At 37.7% G+C, this 18809-nt stretch overlaps 1 protein-coding gene across 5 annotated transcripts in view; it reads left to right on the plus strand.

The window, feature by feature from the left end:
• TMEM94 (transmembrane protein 94) overlaps nucleotides 1-18809 on the plus strand; it is a 117726-nt gene that overhangs the window by 19643 nt on the left and 79274 nt on the right. For 4 of the 5 annotated variants that reach the window (XM_032209432.1, XM_032209433.1, XM_032209430.1 and 1 more), the window contains exons 2-3: nucleotides 10771-10901; nucleotides 15241-15311. In XM_032209432.1, the coding sequence (XP_032065323.1) occupies nucleotides 10856-10901; nucleotides 15241-15311 (117 nt within the window). In that variant the 5' untranslated portion in view covers nucleotides 10771-10855. The remainder of the gene's footprint in view (nucleotides 1-10770; nucleotides 10902-15240; nucleotides 15312-18809) is intronic. The other variant, XM_032209434.1, reaches the window with a different exon arrangement.

Genomic DNA, 18809 nt, shown 5'->3' on the forward strand with positions numbered 1-18809 from the left:
TGGACCTAGAGAAAGACCACAAGAAGGACAGGATAGACAGCAAACTACACAACCACCAGACAAGATGGAGCATCTCTCTTCTCTAGAAGTGCAAGGTGCTATGGAACCAAGACCTAGCCGCATGACTACTAGACGTATGGAGAAACAAGCTAAAAAGCAACAGCATCAACAATCATCGGCCATCGATCAAGGAACTACAATAACAAATCTGGAAGCAGTGGGAGGAGCTAGACCTAAGGTTAAACAGGCCGTGCAGGAAGCTCTAAAAATGCTTCAACCAACCAAAGATGACAACTAAGATTTTAACAGGGAATGTCAACGGACTGAACTCTCCACAGAAGAGGAAGAAAATATTTCATTATCTCAAACAGTTTAAGAACGATGTAATTTGTTTGCAAGAAACTCATATCAAGTCAACTGATCAAAAATATTTGATCAACTCAAAACTTGGTCAACATTTTGCAGCTTCTGCTATGGAAAAGAAGAATGGTATAGTTGTATACTTAAGAAAAGATATGAAAGCTGAATTAATAGAAGCAGATCCCTTCGGAAGATATATTGCTTTAGACTTAATCTTAGAAGGGAAAAAGACATTACTTTTGGGAATTTATGCTCCCAATCAACAGCAAGATAGATTCTATAGAAATCTTCATGCTAAATTAGTACAGTGGGACTATAGTTCCTGTATACTATTGGGTGACTGGAATGGAGTGATAGACACTAAGAGAGATAAGAAGATTTCCCGCCTAAATACCAAGATGCGAGCAAAGTTACCCAAATCTTTCTTTGACATTATGGATGATTTTGAATTGAGAGATATTTGGCGAGAAAGAAATGCAGAGGAATATGACTTCACTTTCTTCTCGGACAGGCATCAATCCCTCTCAAGGATTGATTTTATTCTAACCACTAATGATTTGCTTTCTAGGGTCAAGAAAACAAAGATTGCAGCTAGGGTCCTTTCGGACCATAACCCAGTTTGGATGGAGTTGGGAAGGGTAGTGCAGGCAAGAAGGTCTTGGAGATTGAATGAAAACTTATTTAGATATGAAAAGTATATTAATGATTGTAAAAAATTACTATCTGAATATTTTGTTTTGAATATGAATAAGGGTACATCTATGGAATTTGTATGGGACGCAAGCAAAGCGTATATGAGAGGAGTTTTGATGAATATAAATAAAACACATAGAAATAAGCAAGGGTTAAAACGAACAGAACTGGAAGAGGAAATTAAGAGAAAAGAGCTGGAGTTAACAATGAACCCAGGCGATACAAAGGTTAAGGAAGCTATTAACATATTAAAATCTCAATTTGACATGTTGATCTCTGACCAGGTAGCTACTAATTTATTATATGCAAAACACAATACTTTTTGTAATGCAAACAAACCTGGCAGATGGTTAGCTTATCAGATTAGGAAAAAAAGGAAAACTCGAAATATATCTAAACTGATTTACAGAGGGAAGGAGGTGTTTCAACAGGAAGAGATTCAAAAGGCTTTCTGGGAATTTTTTACAGAACTGTATAAAGGGGATAAAATTAATGGTTTAGACATAGACAAATATTTAGACAAAGAGAAAATACCTTCAGTTAGAGAAGAACACAGGCAAAAATTGAATCAACCAATAACCTCGGGGGAAATCCTGCAGGTAATTAAGCAATTAAAGTCAGGGAAAGCACCAGGTACAGATGGCTTGACAGCGGTTTACTATAAAAACTTACAGTTAGAAATGGTAGAACCTCTTAGAGAATTATTTAATATGATTCAAACGGAAGGTAAAGTCCCTCCATCTTGGAAGACAGCGTTTATATCTTTGATACCCAAAGAAGATCAAGATACTACTCAACCCAAAAATTATAGACCTATTTCATTACTGAATGTAGATTATAAAATTTTTACTAAAATATTAGCAAATAGGTTAATGTTGGTCACTCAACAATTGATACATACGGACCAAACAGGTTTTATACAAGGGAGACAGATGAAAAGTAATGTTAGATTAATTATTAATGCATTAGAATATTTGGGAAAGAACAACCAGATCCCTGCTGCGTTTATATTTTTGGATGCTGAGAAGGCCTTTGATCGAGTTAACTGGCAATTTCTGTTGAAGATACTGCAAAAAATGCAGATAGGAGATAATTTTTTACAGTCAATTAAAGCAATATACCAACAGCAAACAGCACAAATCATAGTCAATGGAAGTTTAACAGACTCTTTTCAAATTGGAAAAGGTACAAGACAGGGCTGTCCTTTGTCCGCATTATTGTTTATTATAACTTTGGAAGTATTGTTGAATAAAATACGGGGCTTGGATGGTTTAAAAGGGATCAAGATTAGGCAGCAAGAATATAGAGTCCGCGCTTTTGCGGATGATTTGGTCATAATATTGGAACAACCGCAGGAATCCAGTATGGTTTTAATGAATACAATTAATCAATATGGTCAAGTGTCGGGCTTTAAAATAAACTTAGGAAAAACCAAAATATTAGCTATAAATATGAATATTAAACAAAAGGAAGAATTAGGAGTGATGCTAGGATGTGAGGTAGTTAAAAAAGTCAAATATCTTGGAGTTAACATTTTAACTTCAAATGGGAAATTATATAAGCATAATTATGAACCACTTTGGCATAGCATACAGACAGAGATGAAAAAATGGGAGAAATTGCACTTATCTTTGCTGGGTAGGATAGCGGCAGTGAAAATGAACATTTTACCAAAATTTTTATTTCTTTTCCAAATGTTACCTATACTTAAAAAAGATGCGAACCTTTTAGAATGGCAGAAGGGTATCAACAAATTTGTGTGGGCAGGAAAGAAGCCGAGGGTAAAGATGAAAATAATGCAAGATGTACGTGAGAGAGGAGGATTGAAACTACCTAATTTAAAACTATATTATGATGCAGTGGCATTATCTGTAATTAGTGATTGGATTCATTTAACCAATGATAGAATATTGAATATTGAGGGACACGATCTGGTATTTGGTTGGCATGCTTACCTGTTATTCAACAAAAAATTGGATAAGAATTTTAAAAGTCATATTTTAAGAAATGCTTTATTGCGGGTTTGGAAGAAATACCAATATAAATTAAATGACAAGATACCCATGTGGGCAATTCCTAGACACGCAATTGAAAATATGAATACAGCACAAAAACAGGACAGAATTACTTACAGACAGCTTCTTACCTCGGAAAGGGGGGTATTACAATTAAAATCTTTAGAGGTATTAAAAGAGGAGAAGGTAGTTCAAACATGGTTCCAGTATGGGCAATTACAGGCTAGGTGGAAAATAGATCAAAAAATTGGTTTTATTCAAGTTGAGGATAAGAGATCAAAGCTTAATGCATATAAAGAGGATATATAATGTATTAATACAGATGGATTCGGAAACAGAATTAGTTAAAGATTGTATGATAAAATGGGCTCAAAATATTGAGGAACCAATAATGTTGGATACATGGGAAAGAATCTGGGTAAGAAATGTGAAATTTACACAAGCTCAAAATCTGAGAGAAAATTTTTACAAGATGTTCTATAGATGGCATTTAGATCCTAAAAAGTTGGCTTCTATGTATCCGAATGTACAGCCTAAATGTTGGAGGTGTGGTTCTCTCGATGCTACATATTATCATATATGGTGGACCTGCCAAAAGGTTAAGGCATTTTGGATAAAAATATCGTGGGTCATGCAAAATGTTTTTAAAAAAAGGATAAAGTTTAGTCCTCAGTTATTTTTACTAGGTATATGTACTGACTTTACAGTGGTAGAGACCAATTTGATTCTGCACCTGATAACTGCAGCAAGACTGTTGGTGGCGCAATATTGGAAGAAGGAAGACTTGCCTACAATCCAAGAATGGACATTGAAAGTAACAAACTTAGCTGAAATGGCTAAAATATCGGCATATCTCAAAGATCATTCAAATGAGATATATAAACGAGACTGGAAAAAATGGATTGACTATATACAAAATAAATACGGGACTAAGAAATTCCAGTTAGCCTATGCTTAAGATCAGAAATGATTTAAACTGTTAAAAGTCAGTTCAGTAAGTTGCGCAGGACTTCCGGGGAGTGGCCTGTCGCCGTCGGCAGCTTAACAGAGCTGCCCCCAGAATTCAGGTTCGTTATCTACTTAATATCAACAAGATAACTCTTTTTTCAGACAAGAAAAAAGCAGTGAGGAATCTCAGCTGGTAAGAATCTTCTTTGAAGTTCACAGTTTGTTTTTTTGTGAGCTGTGGACGGAGGGGGAGGATCAACCCATAGCTGAGTCATTCAACTCCGACCTGAACTTCGCAGCTGTTATTCACAGCACTAGACAGAACCCCTCCCCCTCAGGACAATCTTTAGAAAAGAGACTATTAAAAATCAATACGAGCAAAGACCAAACTTGTGAACTTTGAAAACCTTTCTCTATCTGAAATACCAGCTTCAATGTTATAAAAACCTCTTTTGTTTAATTGTCTTCAAAATGGCGTTTACAGCTTCTGCATTTGTTATCTCCGGCTTCCTGCTACAGAATTAAAGAAACAATCTCTTACAATTTAATTAGAGCTACTCCCTTAAAGCTTTCAAGACTCTTTGTTGTTGAAACAGGGACATTCCAAACGGACTTTCTCTTTTGAAATCCTCCGTAAAACCCCTTGAAAAAAAAAAAAAAAAAGAAGGAAAAAAAGGGGGGGGGAGGAATTTCTTTTTCTCCACATAGCACAGTGGATTAGTAATTTAGAATAAATAATTAAAACTAAAATATAATGGCATCTAAATCAACCTCTGTCAAATTACCTCCGAAAACGTCTCCCATACCTGGTACAAAGCTGCAGCCCCCACCATCTATGCCCCCTAGTGGAGATGTATTAACAAAAGAATTTTTTCTGGAAATGTTCAAAGAATCCAGAGAACAGAACTTAGAAATGTTTAAAGAATTCAGAGAACAGAATCTAGAAATGCTCAAAGAATTCAAAGATGAAATAAGGAATGAGATGGAAGTTCTATATGACAAATTTGATACCAGGGTCACTAAAACGAATGATAATATGATGGGAATTGTAAATGTGATAACAGAATATATTTCTGGAATGGAAGATAATTTAGAAACTCTCAATGAAGCTAAAACTAACCTGATATCCAAAACTGAAGTGGTGGAACAAAAAATTGACAATGCTGAAAAACAAATTATTATGATACAGTATAAGCAGATGGAGCTTGCATTAAGAGTGAGGGGGCTGCGTGAAGAAAAGCAGGAGAACTTAAAGCAAATGTTTTCTGAAGCTTTTGACCGTCTGGTGGGAAAACCGGGATCCAATTTTGATTGGCAGATTGACAGGATTTTTCGTGTTAACTCATGGGCGGCAAAACAAAGGCAACTTCCCCGAGACGTAGTAATATACTTTGTTACAAGAGAATCTAGAAATATGATACTACAAGAGTCTTACAATACTAAGCTTCAAATTGGTGGACAGGACCTGATTGTTTTGAAAGAAATACCACCTCAGATGCTAAGAGCCAGAAGAGATTATGCTTTTCTGGTGGAAGAGCTCAGAAAGCGTCAGATACAGTACAGATGGGATGCCCCATTCGGTATTATAGTTACAATGGACAAACAAAGATATCATCTCAGCTCTGTATGGAAAGCTCGTGATTTCTATCATAAGATTCTGAAGATGGGATACCCTGAACCTTCGGGATATGGTGAAAAACCACGAGACGAACAAGATAAACAGCAAACCACACAACCATCAGATAAAATGTATCATCTCCCTCTTCCGGAAGGGCAAGGAGTCAAGGAAAAAAGATCCAACCGTAAGACCACCAGACAAACGGATAAACAAGCTACTATGCAACAATCTCAACAATCGTTGGCCACTGATCAAGGAGCTACTGCAACAAGCTCAGAAGCTGTGGGAGGAGCTAAACCAAAGGTGAGACAGGCCTTGCGGGAGGCTCTAAAAAAGCTTCAGGCAACCAAAAATGACAACTAAGATTTTGACATGGAATGTTAACGGACTGAACTCTCCACAGAAAAGAAAGAAAATATTTCATTATCTCAAACAGTTTAAGAATGACATAATTTGCTTGCAAGAAACTCATATCAAATCAACCGATCAAAAATATTTGTTTAACCCCAAACTGGGCCAACATTTTGCGACCTCAGCTATGGAAAAGAAAAATGGCATAGTAGTATATTTAAGAAAAGATATTAAAGCTGAGCTAATTGAAGCAGATCCCTTTGGAAGATATATTGCATTAGATTTAATCATAGAAGGGAAAAAGACGTTACTTTTGGGAATTTATGCTCCTAATCAACAACAAGATGGATTTTATAGAAATCTCCACGCTAAATTAGTACAGTGGGACTTTGAGTCTTGTATATTATTGGGTGACTGGAATGGCGTGATCGACACCAAAAGAGATAAGAAGACAGCTCGCCCGAATACCAAATTTCGAGCTAAGTTACCCCAAGCCTTTTTTGACATGCTGGACGACTTTGAATTGCGAGACGCCTGGCGCGAGAGGCATGCAGAAGAACATGACTTTACCTTTTTTTCCAATAGACATCAATCTCTTTCAAGGATTGATTTTATACTAATTACAAATGATTTACTTTGTAGGGTGAAGAAGACAAAGATTATGGCGAGAGTTCTTTCAGACCATAATCCAGTCTGGATGGAATTGGGAAGGGTAGCCCAGCCAAGAAGGTCCTGGAGGTTGAATGAAAACTTATTTAGATATGAAAAGTATGTTAATGATTGTAAAAAATTGCTATCGGAATATTTCGTTCTCAATATGAACAAGGGTACATCTTTGGAATATGTATGGGATGCAAGCAAAGCGTATATGAGAGGAGTATTAATGAATATAAACAAAATACATAGACACAAACAAGGGCAAAAACGAAAAGAATTGGAAGAGGAAATTAAAGGGAAAGAGTCAGAGTTAACATTGAATCCAGGAGATACAAAGATTAGGGAAACAATTGCTATATTAAAATCTCAGTTTGATATGCTGATCTCTGACCAGGTAGCTACTAGTTTATTATATGCTAAACATAATACTTTCTGCAATGCAAATAAACCCGGTAGGTGGTTGGCTTATCAGATTAGAAAAAAAAGGAAAGCTCGAAATGTATCCAAATTGTGTTACAGAGGGAGGGAAGTGTTTCAACAGGAAGAGATTCAAAAGGTATTTCGGGAATTTTTTACAGAGTTGTATAAAGGGGATAAAATTAAGGACGGAGATATAGACAAATTCTTAGATAAAGAGAAAATCCCCCTAGTTAGAGAAGAACATAGGCATAAGCTGAATCAACCTATAACCTCTGGGGAAATTTTGCAGGCAATTAAACAATTAAAGTTAGGGAAAGCACCAGGCACAGATGGTTTAACAGCTGTTTATTATAAAAATCTACAGTTAGAAATGGTAGAACCCCTCAGAGAATTATTCAATAAAATTCAATCGGGAGGGAAAGTGCCTCCTTCGTGGAAGACTGCGTTTATATCGTTGATACCCAAAGAAGATCAAGACCTTACCCAACCAAAAAATTATAGACCTATTTCATTACTCAATGTAGATTATAAAATTTTTACTAAAATATTAGCAAATAGGCTAATGGGGGTAATTCAGCAACTGATACATACCGATCAAACTGGTTTTATACAGGGCAGACAGATGAAGGACAACGTTAGATTAATTATCAACGCTTTAGAATACCTGGGAAAGAACAATCAAATCCCGGCCGCATTCATATTTTTGGATGCGGAGAAAGCCTTTGATCGAGTTAATTGGCAATTCCTGCTGAAGACATTGCAAAAAATGCAGATAGGAGATGGCTTTTTACGGTCAATTGGTGCAATATATCAGCAGCAAACAGCCCAGATCATTGTCAATGGAAATCTGACAGACTCCTTTCAAATTGAAAAAGGTACAAGACAGGGCTGTCCTCTGTCCCCATTATTGTTTATTATAACTTTGGAAATATTGTTGAATAAGATACGGGGCCTGGGCGGTCTAAAAGGGATTAAAATTAGACAGCAAGAATATACAGTCCGCGCATTTGCGGATGATCTGGTTATAATATTGGAACAACCGCAGGAAACTAGTAGGGTATTACTGAATACGATCAATCAATATGGTCAAGTCTCAGGATTTAAAATAAATCTAGGAAAAACCAAAATAATAGCTATAAATATGACTACCAAACAGAAGGAAGAATTGGGGGCGATGCTAAGATGTGAGGTAGTTAAAAAAGTTAAATATCTTGGAGTTAATATTTTAATCTCAAATGGGAAATTATACAAGTATAATTATGAATCACTTTGGCATAGTACACAGTTGGAGTTGAAAAGGTGGGAAAAACTGCATTTGTCCTTGCTGGGTAGAATAGCGGCAGTCAAAATGAACATTTTACCAAAATTTTTATTTCTTTTTCAAATGTTACCAATACTTAAAAGAGATGCGAATCTTTTAGAATGGCAGAAGGGTATCAATAAATTTGTGTGGGCAGGAAAGAAGCCGAGGGTAAAGATGAAAATAATGCAAGATGCACGTGAAAGAGGAGGATTGAAATTACCTAACTTAAAATTATACTATGATGCAGTGGCATTATCTGCAATTAGTGATTGGATTCATCTAACTAATGACAGAATTTTGAATATCGAGGGATATGACTTGTTATATGGTTGGCATGCTTACCTGTTATTTAACAAAAAAACGGATAAGAAATTTAAAAATCACATCTTAAGAAATGCTTTATTGCGGGTTTGGAAAAAATATCAACATAAACTAAATGATAAAGTGCCCATGTGGGCAATTCCTAGACATGCAATTGAAAATATGAATGTAGAACAAAAACACGATAGAACCACCTATAGACAACTTCTTATCTCAGAAAGAGGGGTGATGGAACTAAAATCTTAGAGGTACTTAAAGAAGAGAAGGTAGTTCAAACGTGGTTTCAGTATGGTCAACTACAGGCTAGGTGGAAAACAGATCAAAAAATTGGCTTTGTAAAAGTTGAGGATAATTTGTTTAAACAAATAAGAGATCAAAGCTCAATGCATATAAAGAGGATATATAATGTATTAGTACAGATGGATTCTGAAACGGAACTGATTAAGGATTGTATGATAAAATGGGCTCAGAATATCGAGGAACCAATAATGCTTGAAACATGGGAAAGAATCTGGGTAAGAAATGTGAAATTTACACAAGCACAAAACTTGAGAGAAAATTTTTATAAGATGTTTTATAGATGGCACCTAGATCCTAAAAAGCTTGCCTCTATGTATCCAAATGTTTAACCTAAATGTTGGAGATGTGGTTCTTGTGATGCTACATATTTTCATATATGGTGGACATGTCGTAATGTTAAGGCATTCTGGATAAAAATATGGTGGATCCTGCAAAACATCTTTAAAAGAAGGATAAAATTTACCCCCCAGTTGTTTTTACTGGGTATATGTATTGATTTTACAGTAGCAGAGACTAATTTGATTCTGTATTTAATAACGGCAGCAAGACTCTTGGTGGCGCAGTATTGGAAGAAGAAAGATTTACCTACAATTCAAGAATGGACTTTGAAAGTTATGAACTTAGCCGAAATGGCCAAAATCTCAGCATATCTCAAAGAACATTCAAACGAGAGATATAAACGAGACTGGAAAAAGTGGATTGATTACATAAAAAGTAAATATGGGACTAAGAAACTCCAGATAGCTTATGCTTAGTATCAGTAATAATTTAAATTGTTTAAAATTTGGGTAACAGTAAGAAGCTGAGTTCAATGTAGAGATATTTTAGACTGTGATTGTTCAAAAATTATACCACGTATGGTCTTTGGGAAGTCGGGGGGAGGGAAGGGAGGTGGGGATTTAGGGGGAGGGGGGAGGGGGGAAATACAATATGTGTTAAATTCCATGATTGTATTTGTATACTGTGGCTTTTCAATGTTAGTGCGAAAATAGAACAAACCGAATATACTGGAAGGTAATAGATACCGAAGGAAAGAGTCGAGTGAAAGAAGAAGGAGGGTGGAGAGGGTGAGAGAGAGGAGGAGGAGAAGGGAGGGAGGGAATGGAGAGGGAGTGATAGGGTTAAGGTTAGAAAGAAGGGGAGGGGAAGTAGGCGTAGAGGGGTGTGTGAGAAGGAAGAATGAAAGTTGGAGGGGGTTGAAAGAGGGTGTATGGCAGGCTAAGGTGGTATACTGGGTTTGTATTGTAGAGGGCATTTTCTATATAAGTGAGGGCCGTGTTTATTATTCAATGTTATATGCCCTGATTAAGCACAGTGAATATGTGATTGTACAGAATGAAAACATAATAAAATATATATTAAAAAAAAAAAAAAGTCAGTTCAGTAAGAAGAAGCTAAGGTCAATCTAGAATGTCATTAATTTCTTTATTTCTTTTTTCTCAATAGATTTTAGACTGTGTTAGTTAAAAATCCATACCGTGTACGGGTTCTGGGAAGTCGGGGGGGGGGGAAGGAGGAGGGGGGTGGGGGGGTGGAGGGAGGGAGGGGTACACACAACAAAAAAAAATTGTACTTCAATGTCTTAATGATTGACAAATGATGACATATTTGTGTTTTTTTTAAAGAAAAATAAAAAAGTTCTGTTCAAAAAAAAAAAAGCTGAAAAAATACAATCAGAGTGATATTTTTCTTTCAGACTATCGGTTTGATCTTAATTTGTGTAAAGTATTTTCCTTAAAGGTGCAAAAGAAAAATAAAGATTCTTACCCTATTTGTTTCCTCAGACGGTGTCACGAGCATCCATTAGCCCACCACATACTTTATTTGGAAGAGGACCTCTCTTAGAGTGGTTGCTGTGGTTTTCGGGGTATGTACAGTGCCTCGAGTAACCATGGACTCCAAGGAGAAGCATCAGGTAGGTTTTCTGATCATGCTTATCTACTGTAGGATGACATCTAATGCTGGTTTAGCTTCAGTACTTGTTTCATTAGAATTTAGGCACATCAAGTGTGACATAGTAACTTTGGAGGATAAAATAAAGGCATATAATTAGTATCTACACACAGTTAAAACTCTTCTGCTTATTTCATTGTAATGTTCCATTGAGGAAAATAGCGTATCATAGAGGGCAACAATTTTTGAATCAATGTACCTCAAATAGGCTGAGAAAAGTGCCCCAAATCTAGAAAAAAACTGTTCTAATCGGATTGAAATTTGACAAATTTGGCTCTTTCATTGCTGCCACACTGCTGCATTGCTGTGGCCAACCATGGACATCATTTCCAATGCTTTCTACCAGCTTCCTACAAGGAAAGTCAATGGAGAAGCTGACAGGAAGTTGGAAATTGCTCCCGCTACCATTGCTTTAAGGCAGTGTTTTTCAACCTTTTTTGTGCAAAGGCACACTTTTTTCATGAAAAAAATCACGAGGCACACCACCATTAGAAAATGTTAAAAATTTTTAACTCTGTGCCTATATTGACTATATATAAGGTGTTTTCCCCACGGCACACCTTACACTATGTCACGGCACACTAGTGTGCCGCGGCACAGTGGTTGAAAAACACTGCTTTAAGGAAATATCTCTGAACCGATGACTCAGTACCTCATGGGTTGTCTAGTTAAGTAATAAAATGCTTCTGAGCTTTTGATCTACCATAATTTTGTTGTGCAACTCTGCATTTTTAATTTCTAATTTAATATGGAAAAACCACCTTTTTGTTACTACTACTCTTAAAATATATGGAATAGAAATCTCTTGAGCAGTCTTGTGCATTTTTCCACTGACCTATCCTTATATTTTGACCTCTACTGGTTTACTTGTGATTAATTGGATGTATTTTAAGTAGATTTTAGTGGGCAAAGAGTTGAGTAATTAGGCGCTTTTCATCATTTTAGTTTCCATTGAAGAGAATCTGGAAAATGAATGAAGTTCACTAAGGTGGCAGAATCATGTACAACCTAAAACAAGATAATCCTCATTTAGTGACTGAGTCATTTAGTGACTGAGTAATCTGGATGACCATAAAATGGCATCAAAGCTATATGGAAAACTCTTTAATTTTAATCTATATTTTTGCCTCCTGGAGCTGGTAGCCCTAACCAGAAATACGTTTTTAAGGTCAGGCAAAGGGAAGCTGGGGAAATATATATCAGAAATAAGCTTAATTGTAAATTCAGTTTCCATGGCTCTTTAATCTGCATCCTTCTCCAAATTAATTTGCTCAGAATGCTGATAGGAAGGAAGAGCTATGAAACTGTTCCTACTTGAAATTGATATTATTACATTCCCTGTCTTAAACCAATCTGGCAGTTTATAAAACCGATCGTATGATTGACTGATATTGTGTTGTAGACTTCAATTTCAAGGCTTGCTGTTGCAAGAGTCAGCTAAAGGCACTTCCTATGAATGATAGCAACGTCTTACTGACAGGACAAATTGGATCTAATTTTTCATTGGACCTATCAGGAAAGTCTTCATTTGCCCCCACTCAGCCCACTTCAATTCTCAGTTAAATTGGAAATAGAACTGCTAACATGTTTGAGCATCCTGCCGTTTTGTTGTTGTTTCTTTCTTTAATGAAAAGTTTGTCTGCAGTTGCTGTCTGGCAATATGAGATACTGCCTCAAGACAATTGGGGAAAGAGAGACAAGAATAAAAATTACAATCTTGTCACTAACACTTCCCTCACTGTGAATCACAAGCAATGTTGAGATATCTTTGTTGGATCAAAAGAGGATGTAATTCCAACAGTGGTGTATTCTTGTCTCCTGTCTTCAGAGAGGTGGCTAGGTAGGTTGAGGATGGGTACAGGAAGGAGGAAAGAAAAAAATGTGATGGGCAAAAGGAAGTATGGCAGAAAGACAGGTGGATTTTTATTGGTAGCCATCAACATGCCTGGTTGCTTAGGAACCATTTGAAGTTATGACAGCAAAAAGTACTCATGACCCAGTTTTGAAGTTCTAACAATCATCCCTACCAGTCATTTGAACATATTTTGGGTTCTTAGCAACTGCCCTGTATTTATGCCAATTTGCAGCATCCCCTAGTTACATGATTTACAAAGTTTTTGCCAAAAACTGACATTTATTTCTGACTAGCTGATAATCTGGTGTTGTCCGGGTATTTATTTATAGGAGGGAAAATCTACAGACCTAACGTAATTTCTAAAGTTGGATTATCCCCCTTCCCAGAGGGCTCCTTGTGGAGTACTGTGAAGCTCTTACTATGGCAACTCCACTGTGCTGTACAGTAGAAGCCATTTTACGGCAGTACAGCAGAAGCCATTTTAAGGCACAACAGGCTGTATCTTCAGTTCAGTTGTTCAGTTGAGTTTATTTATAGGCCGCCCTTTTCCCTGAGGGGACTCAGGGCGGCTAACAACTTGTATGGGAGGGGAAGACATACAATAACATAAAAACACAATATATAATTAAAACCAAGCAACATTCATACAACATTCGGGTGGGGGCGGACTATGGTCTTTACCCCCAGGCCTGGCGGGATAGCCAGATCTTGAGGGCTGTGCGGAAGGTCTGAAGGGTGGTGAGGGTACGAATCTCCACGGGGAGATCGTTCCAAAGGGTCGGAGCTGCTACTGAAAAGGCTCTCCTCCGCGTAGTTGCCAGCCGGCACTGGCTGGCAGATGGCACTCGGAGGAGGCCTAATCTATGCGATCTTATAGGTCGAGAGGAGGTGATTGGCAGGAGGCGGTCTCCCAAGTACGCAGATCCACTACCATGGAGGGCTTTGTAGGTAGTAAGAAGCACCTTGAAGCGCACACGGAGATCAACAGGTAGCCAGTGCAGCTCGCGGAGGATAGGTGTTATGTGGGCGAACCGAGGTGCACCCACAATCACTCGCGCGGCTGCATTCTGGACTAGCTGAAGCCGCCGGATGCTCTTCAAGGGCAGCCCCATGTAGAGCACGTTGCAGTATTCCAGCCTAGAGGTCACGAGGGCGCGAGTGACTGTTGTGAGAGCCTCCCGGTTCAGGTAGGGTCGCAACTGGCGCACCAGGCGAACCTGGGCAAATGCCCCCCTGGTCACAGCCGACAGGTGGTGATCAAAGGTCAGCTGTGGATCCAGGAGGACTCCCAAGTTGCGAACCCTGTCTGAGGGGTGTAAAATTTGACCCCCCAGCCTGAGTGGTGGAACACTAGCCAAATTTTTGGGAGGGAAACACAACAGCCACTCGGTCTTTTCTGGGTTGAGTACAAGCTTGTTAGCCCTCATCCAGTCCCTAACAGCTTCAAGTCCCTGGTTCATCACGTCCACCGCTTCATTGAGTTGGCACGGGGCGGACAGATACAGCTGCGTATCGTCCGCATATTGGTGGTATCTTATCCCGTGCCTCCGAATGATCTCGCCCAGCGGTTTCATGTAGATGTTAAATAGTACGGGGGAGAGGACCGACCCCTGCGGCACCCCATATGTTAGGGGCCTCATGGTCGATCTCTGTCCCCCGACCAACACCGACTGCGACCTGTCCGAGAGGTAGGAGGAGAACCACTGTAAAACAGTGCCTCCCACCCCCACCTCCCGCAGTCGTCGCAGAAGGATACCATGGTCGATGGTATCGAAAGCCGCCGAGAGGTCAAGGAGAACCAAGATGGAGGAGTGACCTCCATCCCTGGCTCTCCAGAGATCATCGGTCAATGCGACCAAAGCGGTTTCTGTGCTGTAACCAGGTCTGAAGCCGGACTGGAAGGGGTCCAGGTAGTCGGCTTCCTCCAAGGACCGCTGGAGCTGGTAGGAGCTCTTAACAGAACACACACACCGTGGGGTGTTAAGTGTGTCTTACTCCCACAGTATTTGTTTCCATAGAATAAGTCATCTGTATATCAAGTTTGGTTGATATTGCTGGAGGCGTTCCAGAGTTATGCTGGATATCTATCTATCTCTCTCTCTCTCTCTCTCTCTCTCTCTCTCTCTCTCTCTCTCTCTCTCTCTCTCTCACACACACACACACACACACACACACACACACACACACACACACATACTTTCAATGAAAACACACCAATAATGGACAGATTGTTGTAATATTATTGTTGTAAGTCTAGGACTGTGCTGGGAAAAAGAGATTGGAAATTTGCAGCCATTTTCTGCTTCCAGGCTCCAAATCTCAATTCAAGAGGCAGGTAGATGGGTTGTTGAGAACTCTGAGGTCAAGATGATATGAATATGTGCCAATTCTGTTTGTAATAAATGCATCCTCATCCATGACATGATCAGCCTTGATTTGATCGTAGGTGAGAGGTCACACCTGCATGGCCTGAGTGAGCGAAGGTGGTGGAATTCTCCTGTCTCACTGGAGTTTCAGGTATTGGATCAATCTGATGAATATAATATTGAGAGAGGCTGTATAAAAAATAAGGTAATAGCTTTTACAGGTAGTCCTTGTTTTAAAACAGTTTGTTTAGTGACTATTCAAAGTACAGTGCCAGTGAAAAAAGTCACTTATGACCGTTTAGCACAATTATGACCATTGCAGCATCCCCATGATCCCATGTGATCAAAATTCAGATACTTGGCTACTGGTTCATGTTTTCTGACTGTTGCTGTATCCCAAGATCATGTGATGCTTTGCTTCTGACAAGCAAAGTCAATGGGGAAGCCAGATTCACTTAACAACCAGGGTACTGACTTATCAACTATAGCGATTCACTTAACAACTGAGGCAGGAAAAGTTGTAAAATGGGGCAAAACTCACTTAAAAAATGTCTCACTGAATCACAGAAATTTTGGATTCAATTGTGGCCATAAGTGGAGGACTACCTGCATTTTAGTAACAAATTGATTTGGTTATCACAAGGCCATTCATGCATCTCTCCCTGGGATGTTTTGCCCTTCAGATGAACTCAGAATTTGTACCTGATGTGGCTCTCCATTATATTATTAGATATATGCATAAGTCACAGTTGCATGATTTTTCATTTGAGGCCATGAGGACTAGGGGAATTCCAGGAATGTATGCTTTCTTCCTGAGTCATAGATGCATGTGCTATTGAATTATGCATATCTTTTGTTCTAACTGAGTAGCCCCAGGAGCCACATTCCAATGAAGCTAACAAAGCTAACCAAAAAATGGTTCAGTGACCAACTTTAATACTGATCAGTAGGAGACATAATTACTGCTCCTTGAAGAAATGTTTTTATGAGTTCAGTCATGTGGTGCATGTTTCTGTTTGTAAATTGATTGATATGGAAGTACATTTTTTTTGCGTAATATGAGGCGAATCTGTTCAGGGACCAACCACATATGTACTCACTCCAGTTATTGATGGCAATTTTCATTAGCAACTATACTTTCCCAACAAGTGGCATTTCTGAATGACAAATGTCTTTTGATAAGCATTCAGAGTGCAGACACTTTCAGGTTGTGCTAGGAATAAGATTCCCCCTGGGCATTACAGGAGCTTCTTTGCTGCATAAATTATGAAAATGTTTTGTATAATTGCTTTTAGCGTGTCTCAATTTGTTTAACATTACTTAATCATAATGTGATTAATAGCTATACATCTTCATGGGTATCAATCATGGTTCTTCGTTCATTCAATTATTTTAAAATCCTGGCTAATGAACACTGTATGACTGTATTTACCACTGACTAGTGAACCAGTTAGCAGAATGCTGTTTTCCTATTTCATCTTTGCCACCATGCTGTCATACTTCTGCTGCCTTAAATACAGGCAAGCTGCTTGTTGCTTTTTCTACTCTTGTTGTGTAATATGCCATCTGATCTTCTTCGTCTCTTTCCTTTTCTTCAAGCTGAAAAACATCATTTTCCCTTTTTCTTTTCTTTTTTTTTAAAAAAATACAAATTTTAAAATACAAATCTGGGGGAAATCAGCGGAAAATAAATAAGCACAGCAGAAAGAAAATAGAAAATAAATATACAGTTTAAAACTGAATAAAATTTTTAAAGTAATATATTAGATCCGCGCTACAATAAAAACAATCAAGATCATTATTAAAATCAAGTCAGTAATTAACAAAGGCAGCCAGTGTAATGAGACTTATAAGTCAAAATAAATGAAGAAGAAGTAAAATGTTCTACGTTTCTATCTTTTTTTGAGCAATGTTTTTGTTAACTTTCAGCAAAATGTAAAATTCAAAAAGGAAAAGAAAAAGTTTTTAGGGGAAAAAAGAGATTAAAGAAAAACCAGGAGCGTAAAAAAAGAAAGAAAAAAAAGGAAAAAAAGAGAAGAAATTCCAACTTTATTTGGTACAGATATAAAATATATGAATCTCTTATTTAAAAATCAACAATATATAGTATTTTTATAATTATAAACAGTTCTATGGTCAAATCCAAAAATTAAATGTTTTTTAGTTTCTAGCAAGAAGTCCAAGTTGATTTTCAAGCAAAAACAATGTTAGACAAAGAATCAACCTAGTCAGTTTCATTATCTTAGCCAATTCCATTAGCTTCACCATTCATTCTTCCATTGTAGGAATTTGTAAATCTTTCCATCTTTGTGCATACAAAAGTCTTGCTTCTAAGATCCTATAGAGAAACAAAATCCCATGTTTTCTTTCAGTCTGTTTATCAATTAAATCTAAAGGGGGAAAAATGCTCTGTCCTTCCATCAAGTCATGCAGGACTTATCAATTAAAGCCTTAAGTTAAGAGAAACCTAAACTTTCAATTCTATAAAAGTCTATATCCAAAGTTATAGCCTATGAATGGTTTCAAAGGTGAATTAAATTTTAAATCAGATTTATTTTTTAAATATGAAATTATTATTGATATTCATATTCTCACAGTGTAGTTTACATTTGTTTTAAAAGGAAATTCTATGTGAATGCCAGTAAGACACATAAATATCATGGTAACTGCTATCATACAGTATACAGAGCTATCTCCAGATATTTTGTAGAAATATTAAGTTTGCTGATTAACAAAAAAATACCTGACAGGAAAGAAAATATTTAAAATTTGTTTCATTCTTGAATAATATTTCAGACATTGCCATCAAGTATGAATTGATGAAAGATGAACCAAATGTGCAAAAAAATATTTAAGTTAGTGGACCAGAGGAATGCCGTCAATATAATTTACTTGGACTTCAGTAAGGCATTTGATAAGGTAGACCATAACCTACTACTAGATAAAGTAGAAGAATGTGGGTTAGACAGCATCACCACCAGATGGATTCGTAACTGGCTGACCATCCGCACTCAACGTGTAGTCCTCAATGGATCTGCATCTACATGGAGGAAAGTATGCAGTGGAGTACCCCAAGGCTCTGTTTTAGGCCCAGTACTCTTCAACATCTTCATCAATGATTTGGATGAGAGAATAAATGGGGAACTCATCAAATTTGCACATGACACCAAGCTGGCAGGAATAGCCAACACTCAAGAAGATTGGCTTAAGATACAGAAGGATCTTGACAAACTTGAACATTGGGCACTATCTAATAAAATGAAATTCAATGGTGAAAAGAGTAAGGTTCTACATTTAGGCAAGAAAAACAAAACACACAGGTACAGTATAGCTTGCTCAATAGTAGTAACTCTGAGAGGGATCTTGGAGTTCTAGGGGACAACCATTTAAATATGAGCCAGCAGTGTGCAGCAGCTGCCAAAAAAGCTAACACAGTTCTAGGCTACATAAACAGGGATAGAATCAAGATCACGTGAAGTGTTAATACCACTTTATAATGACTTGGTAAGGCCACACTTGGAATACTGCATTCAATTCTGGTCGCCATGATGTAAAAAAGATGTAGAGACTCTAGAATACATGCAGAGAAGAGCAACAAAGATGATTAGGGGACTGGAGACTAAAGCATGAAGAACGGTTTCCGGAACTG

The sequence above is a fragment of the Thamnophis elegans genome, chromosome 2 (genome assembly GCF_009769535.1).
Source record: "Thamnophis elegans isolate rThaEle1 chromosome 2, rThaEle1.pri, whole genome shotgun sequence".
NCBI lineage: Eukaryota > Metazoa > Chordata > Lepidosauria > Squamata > Colubridae > Thamnophis > Thamnophis elegans.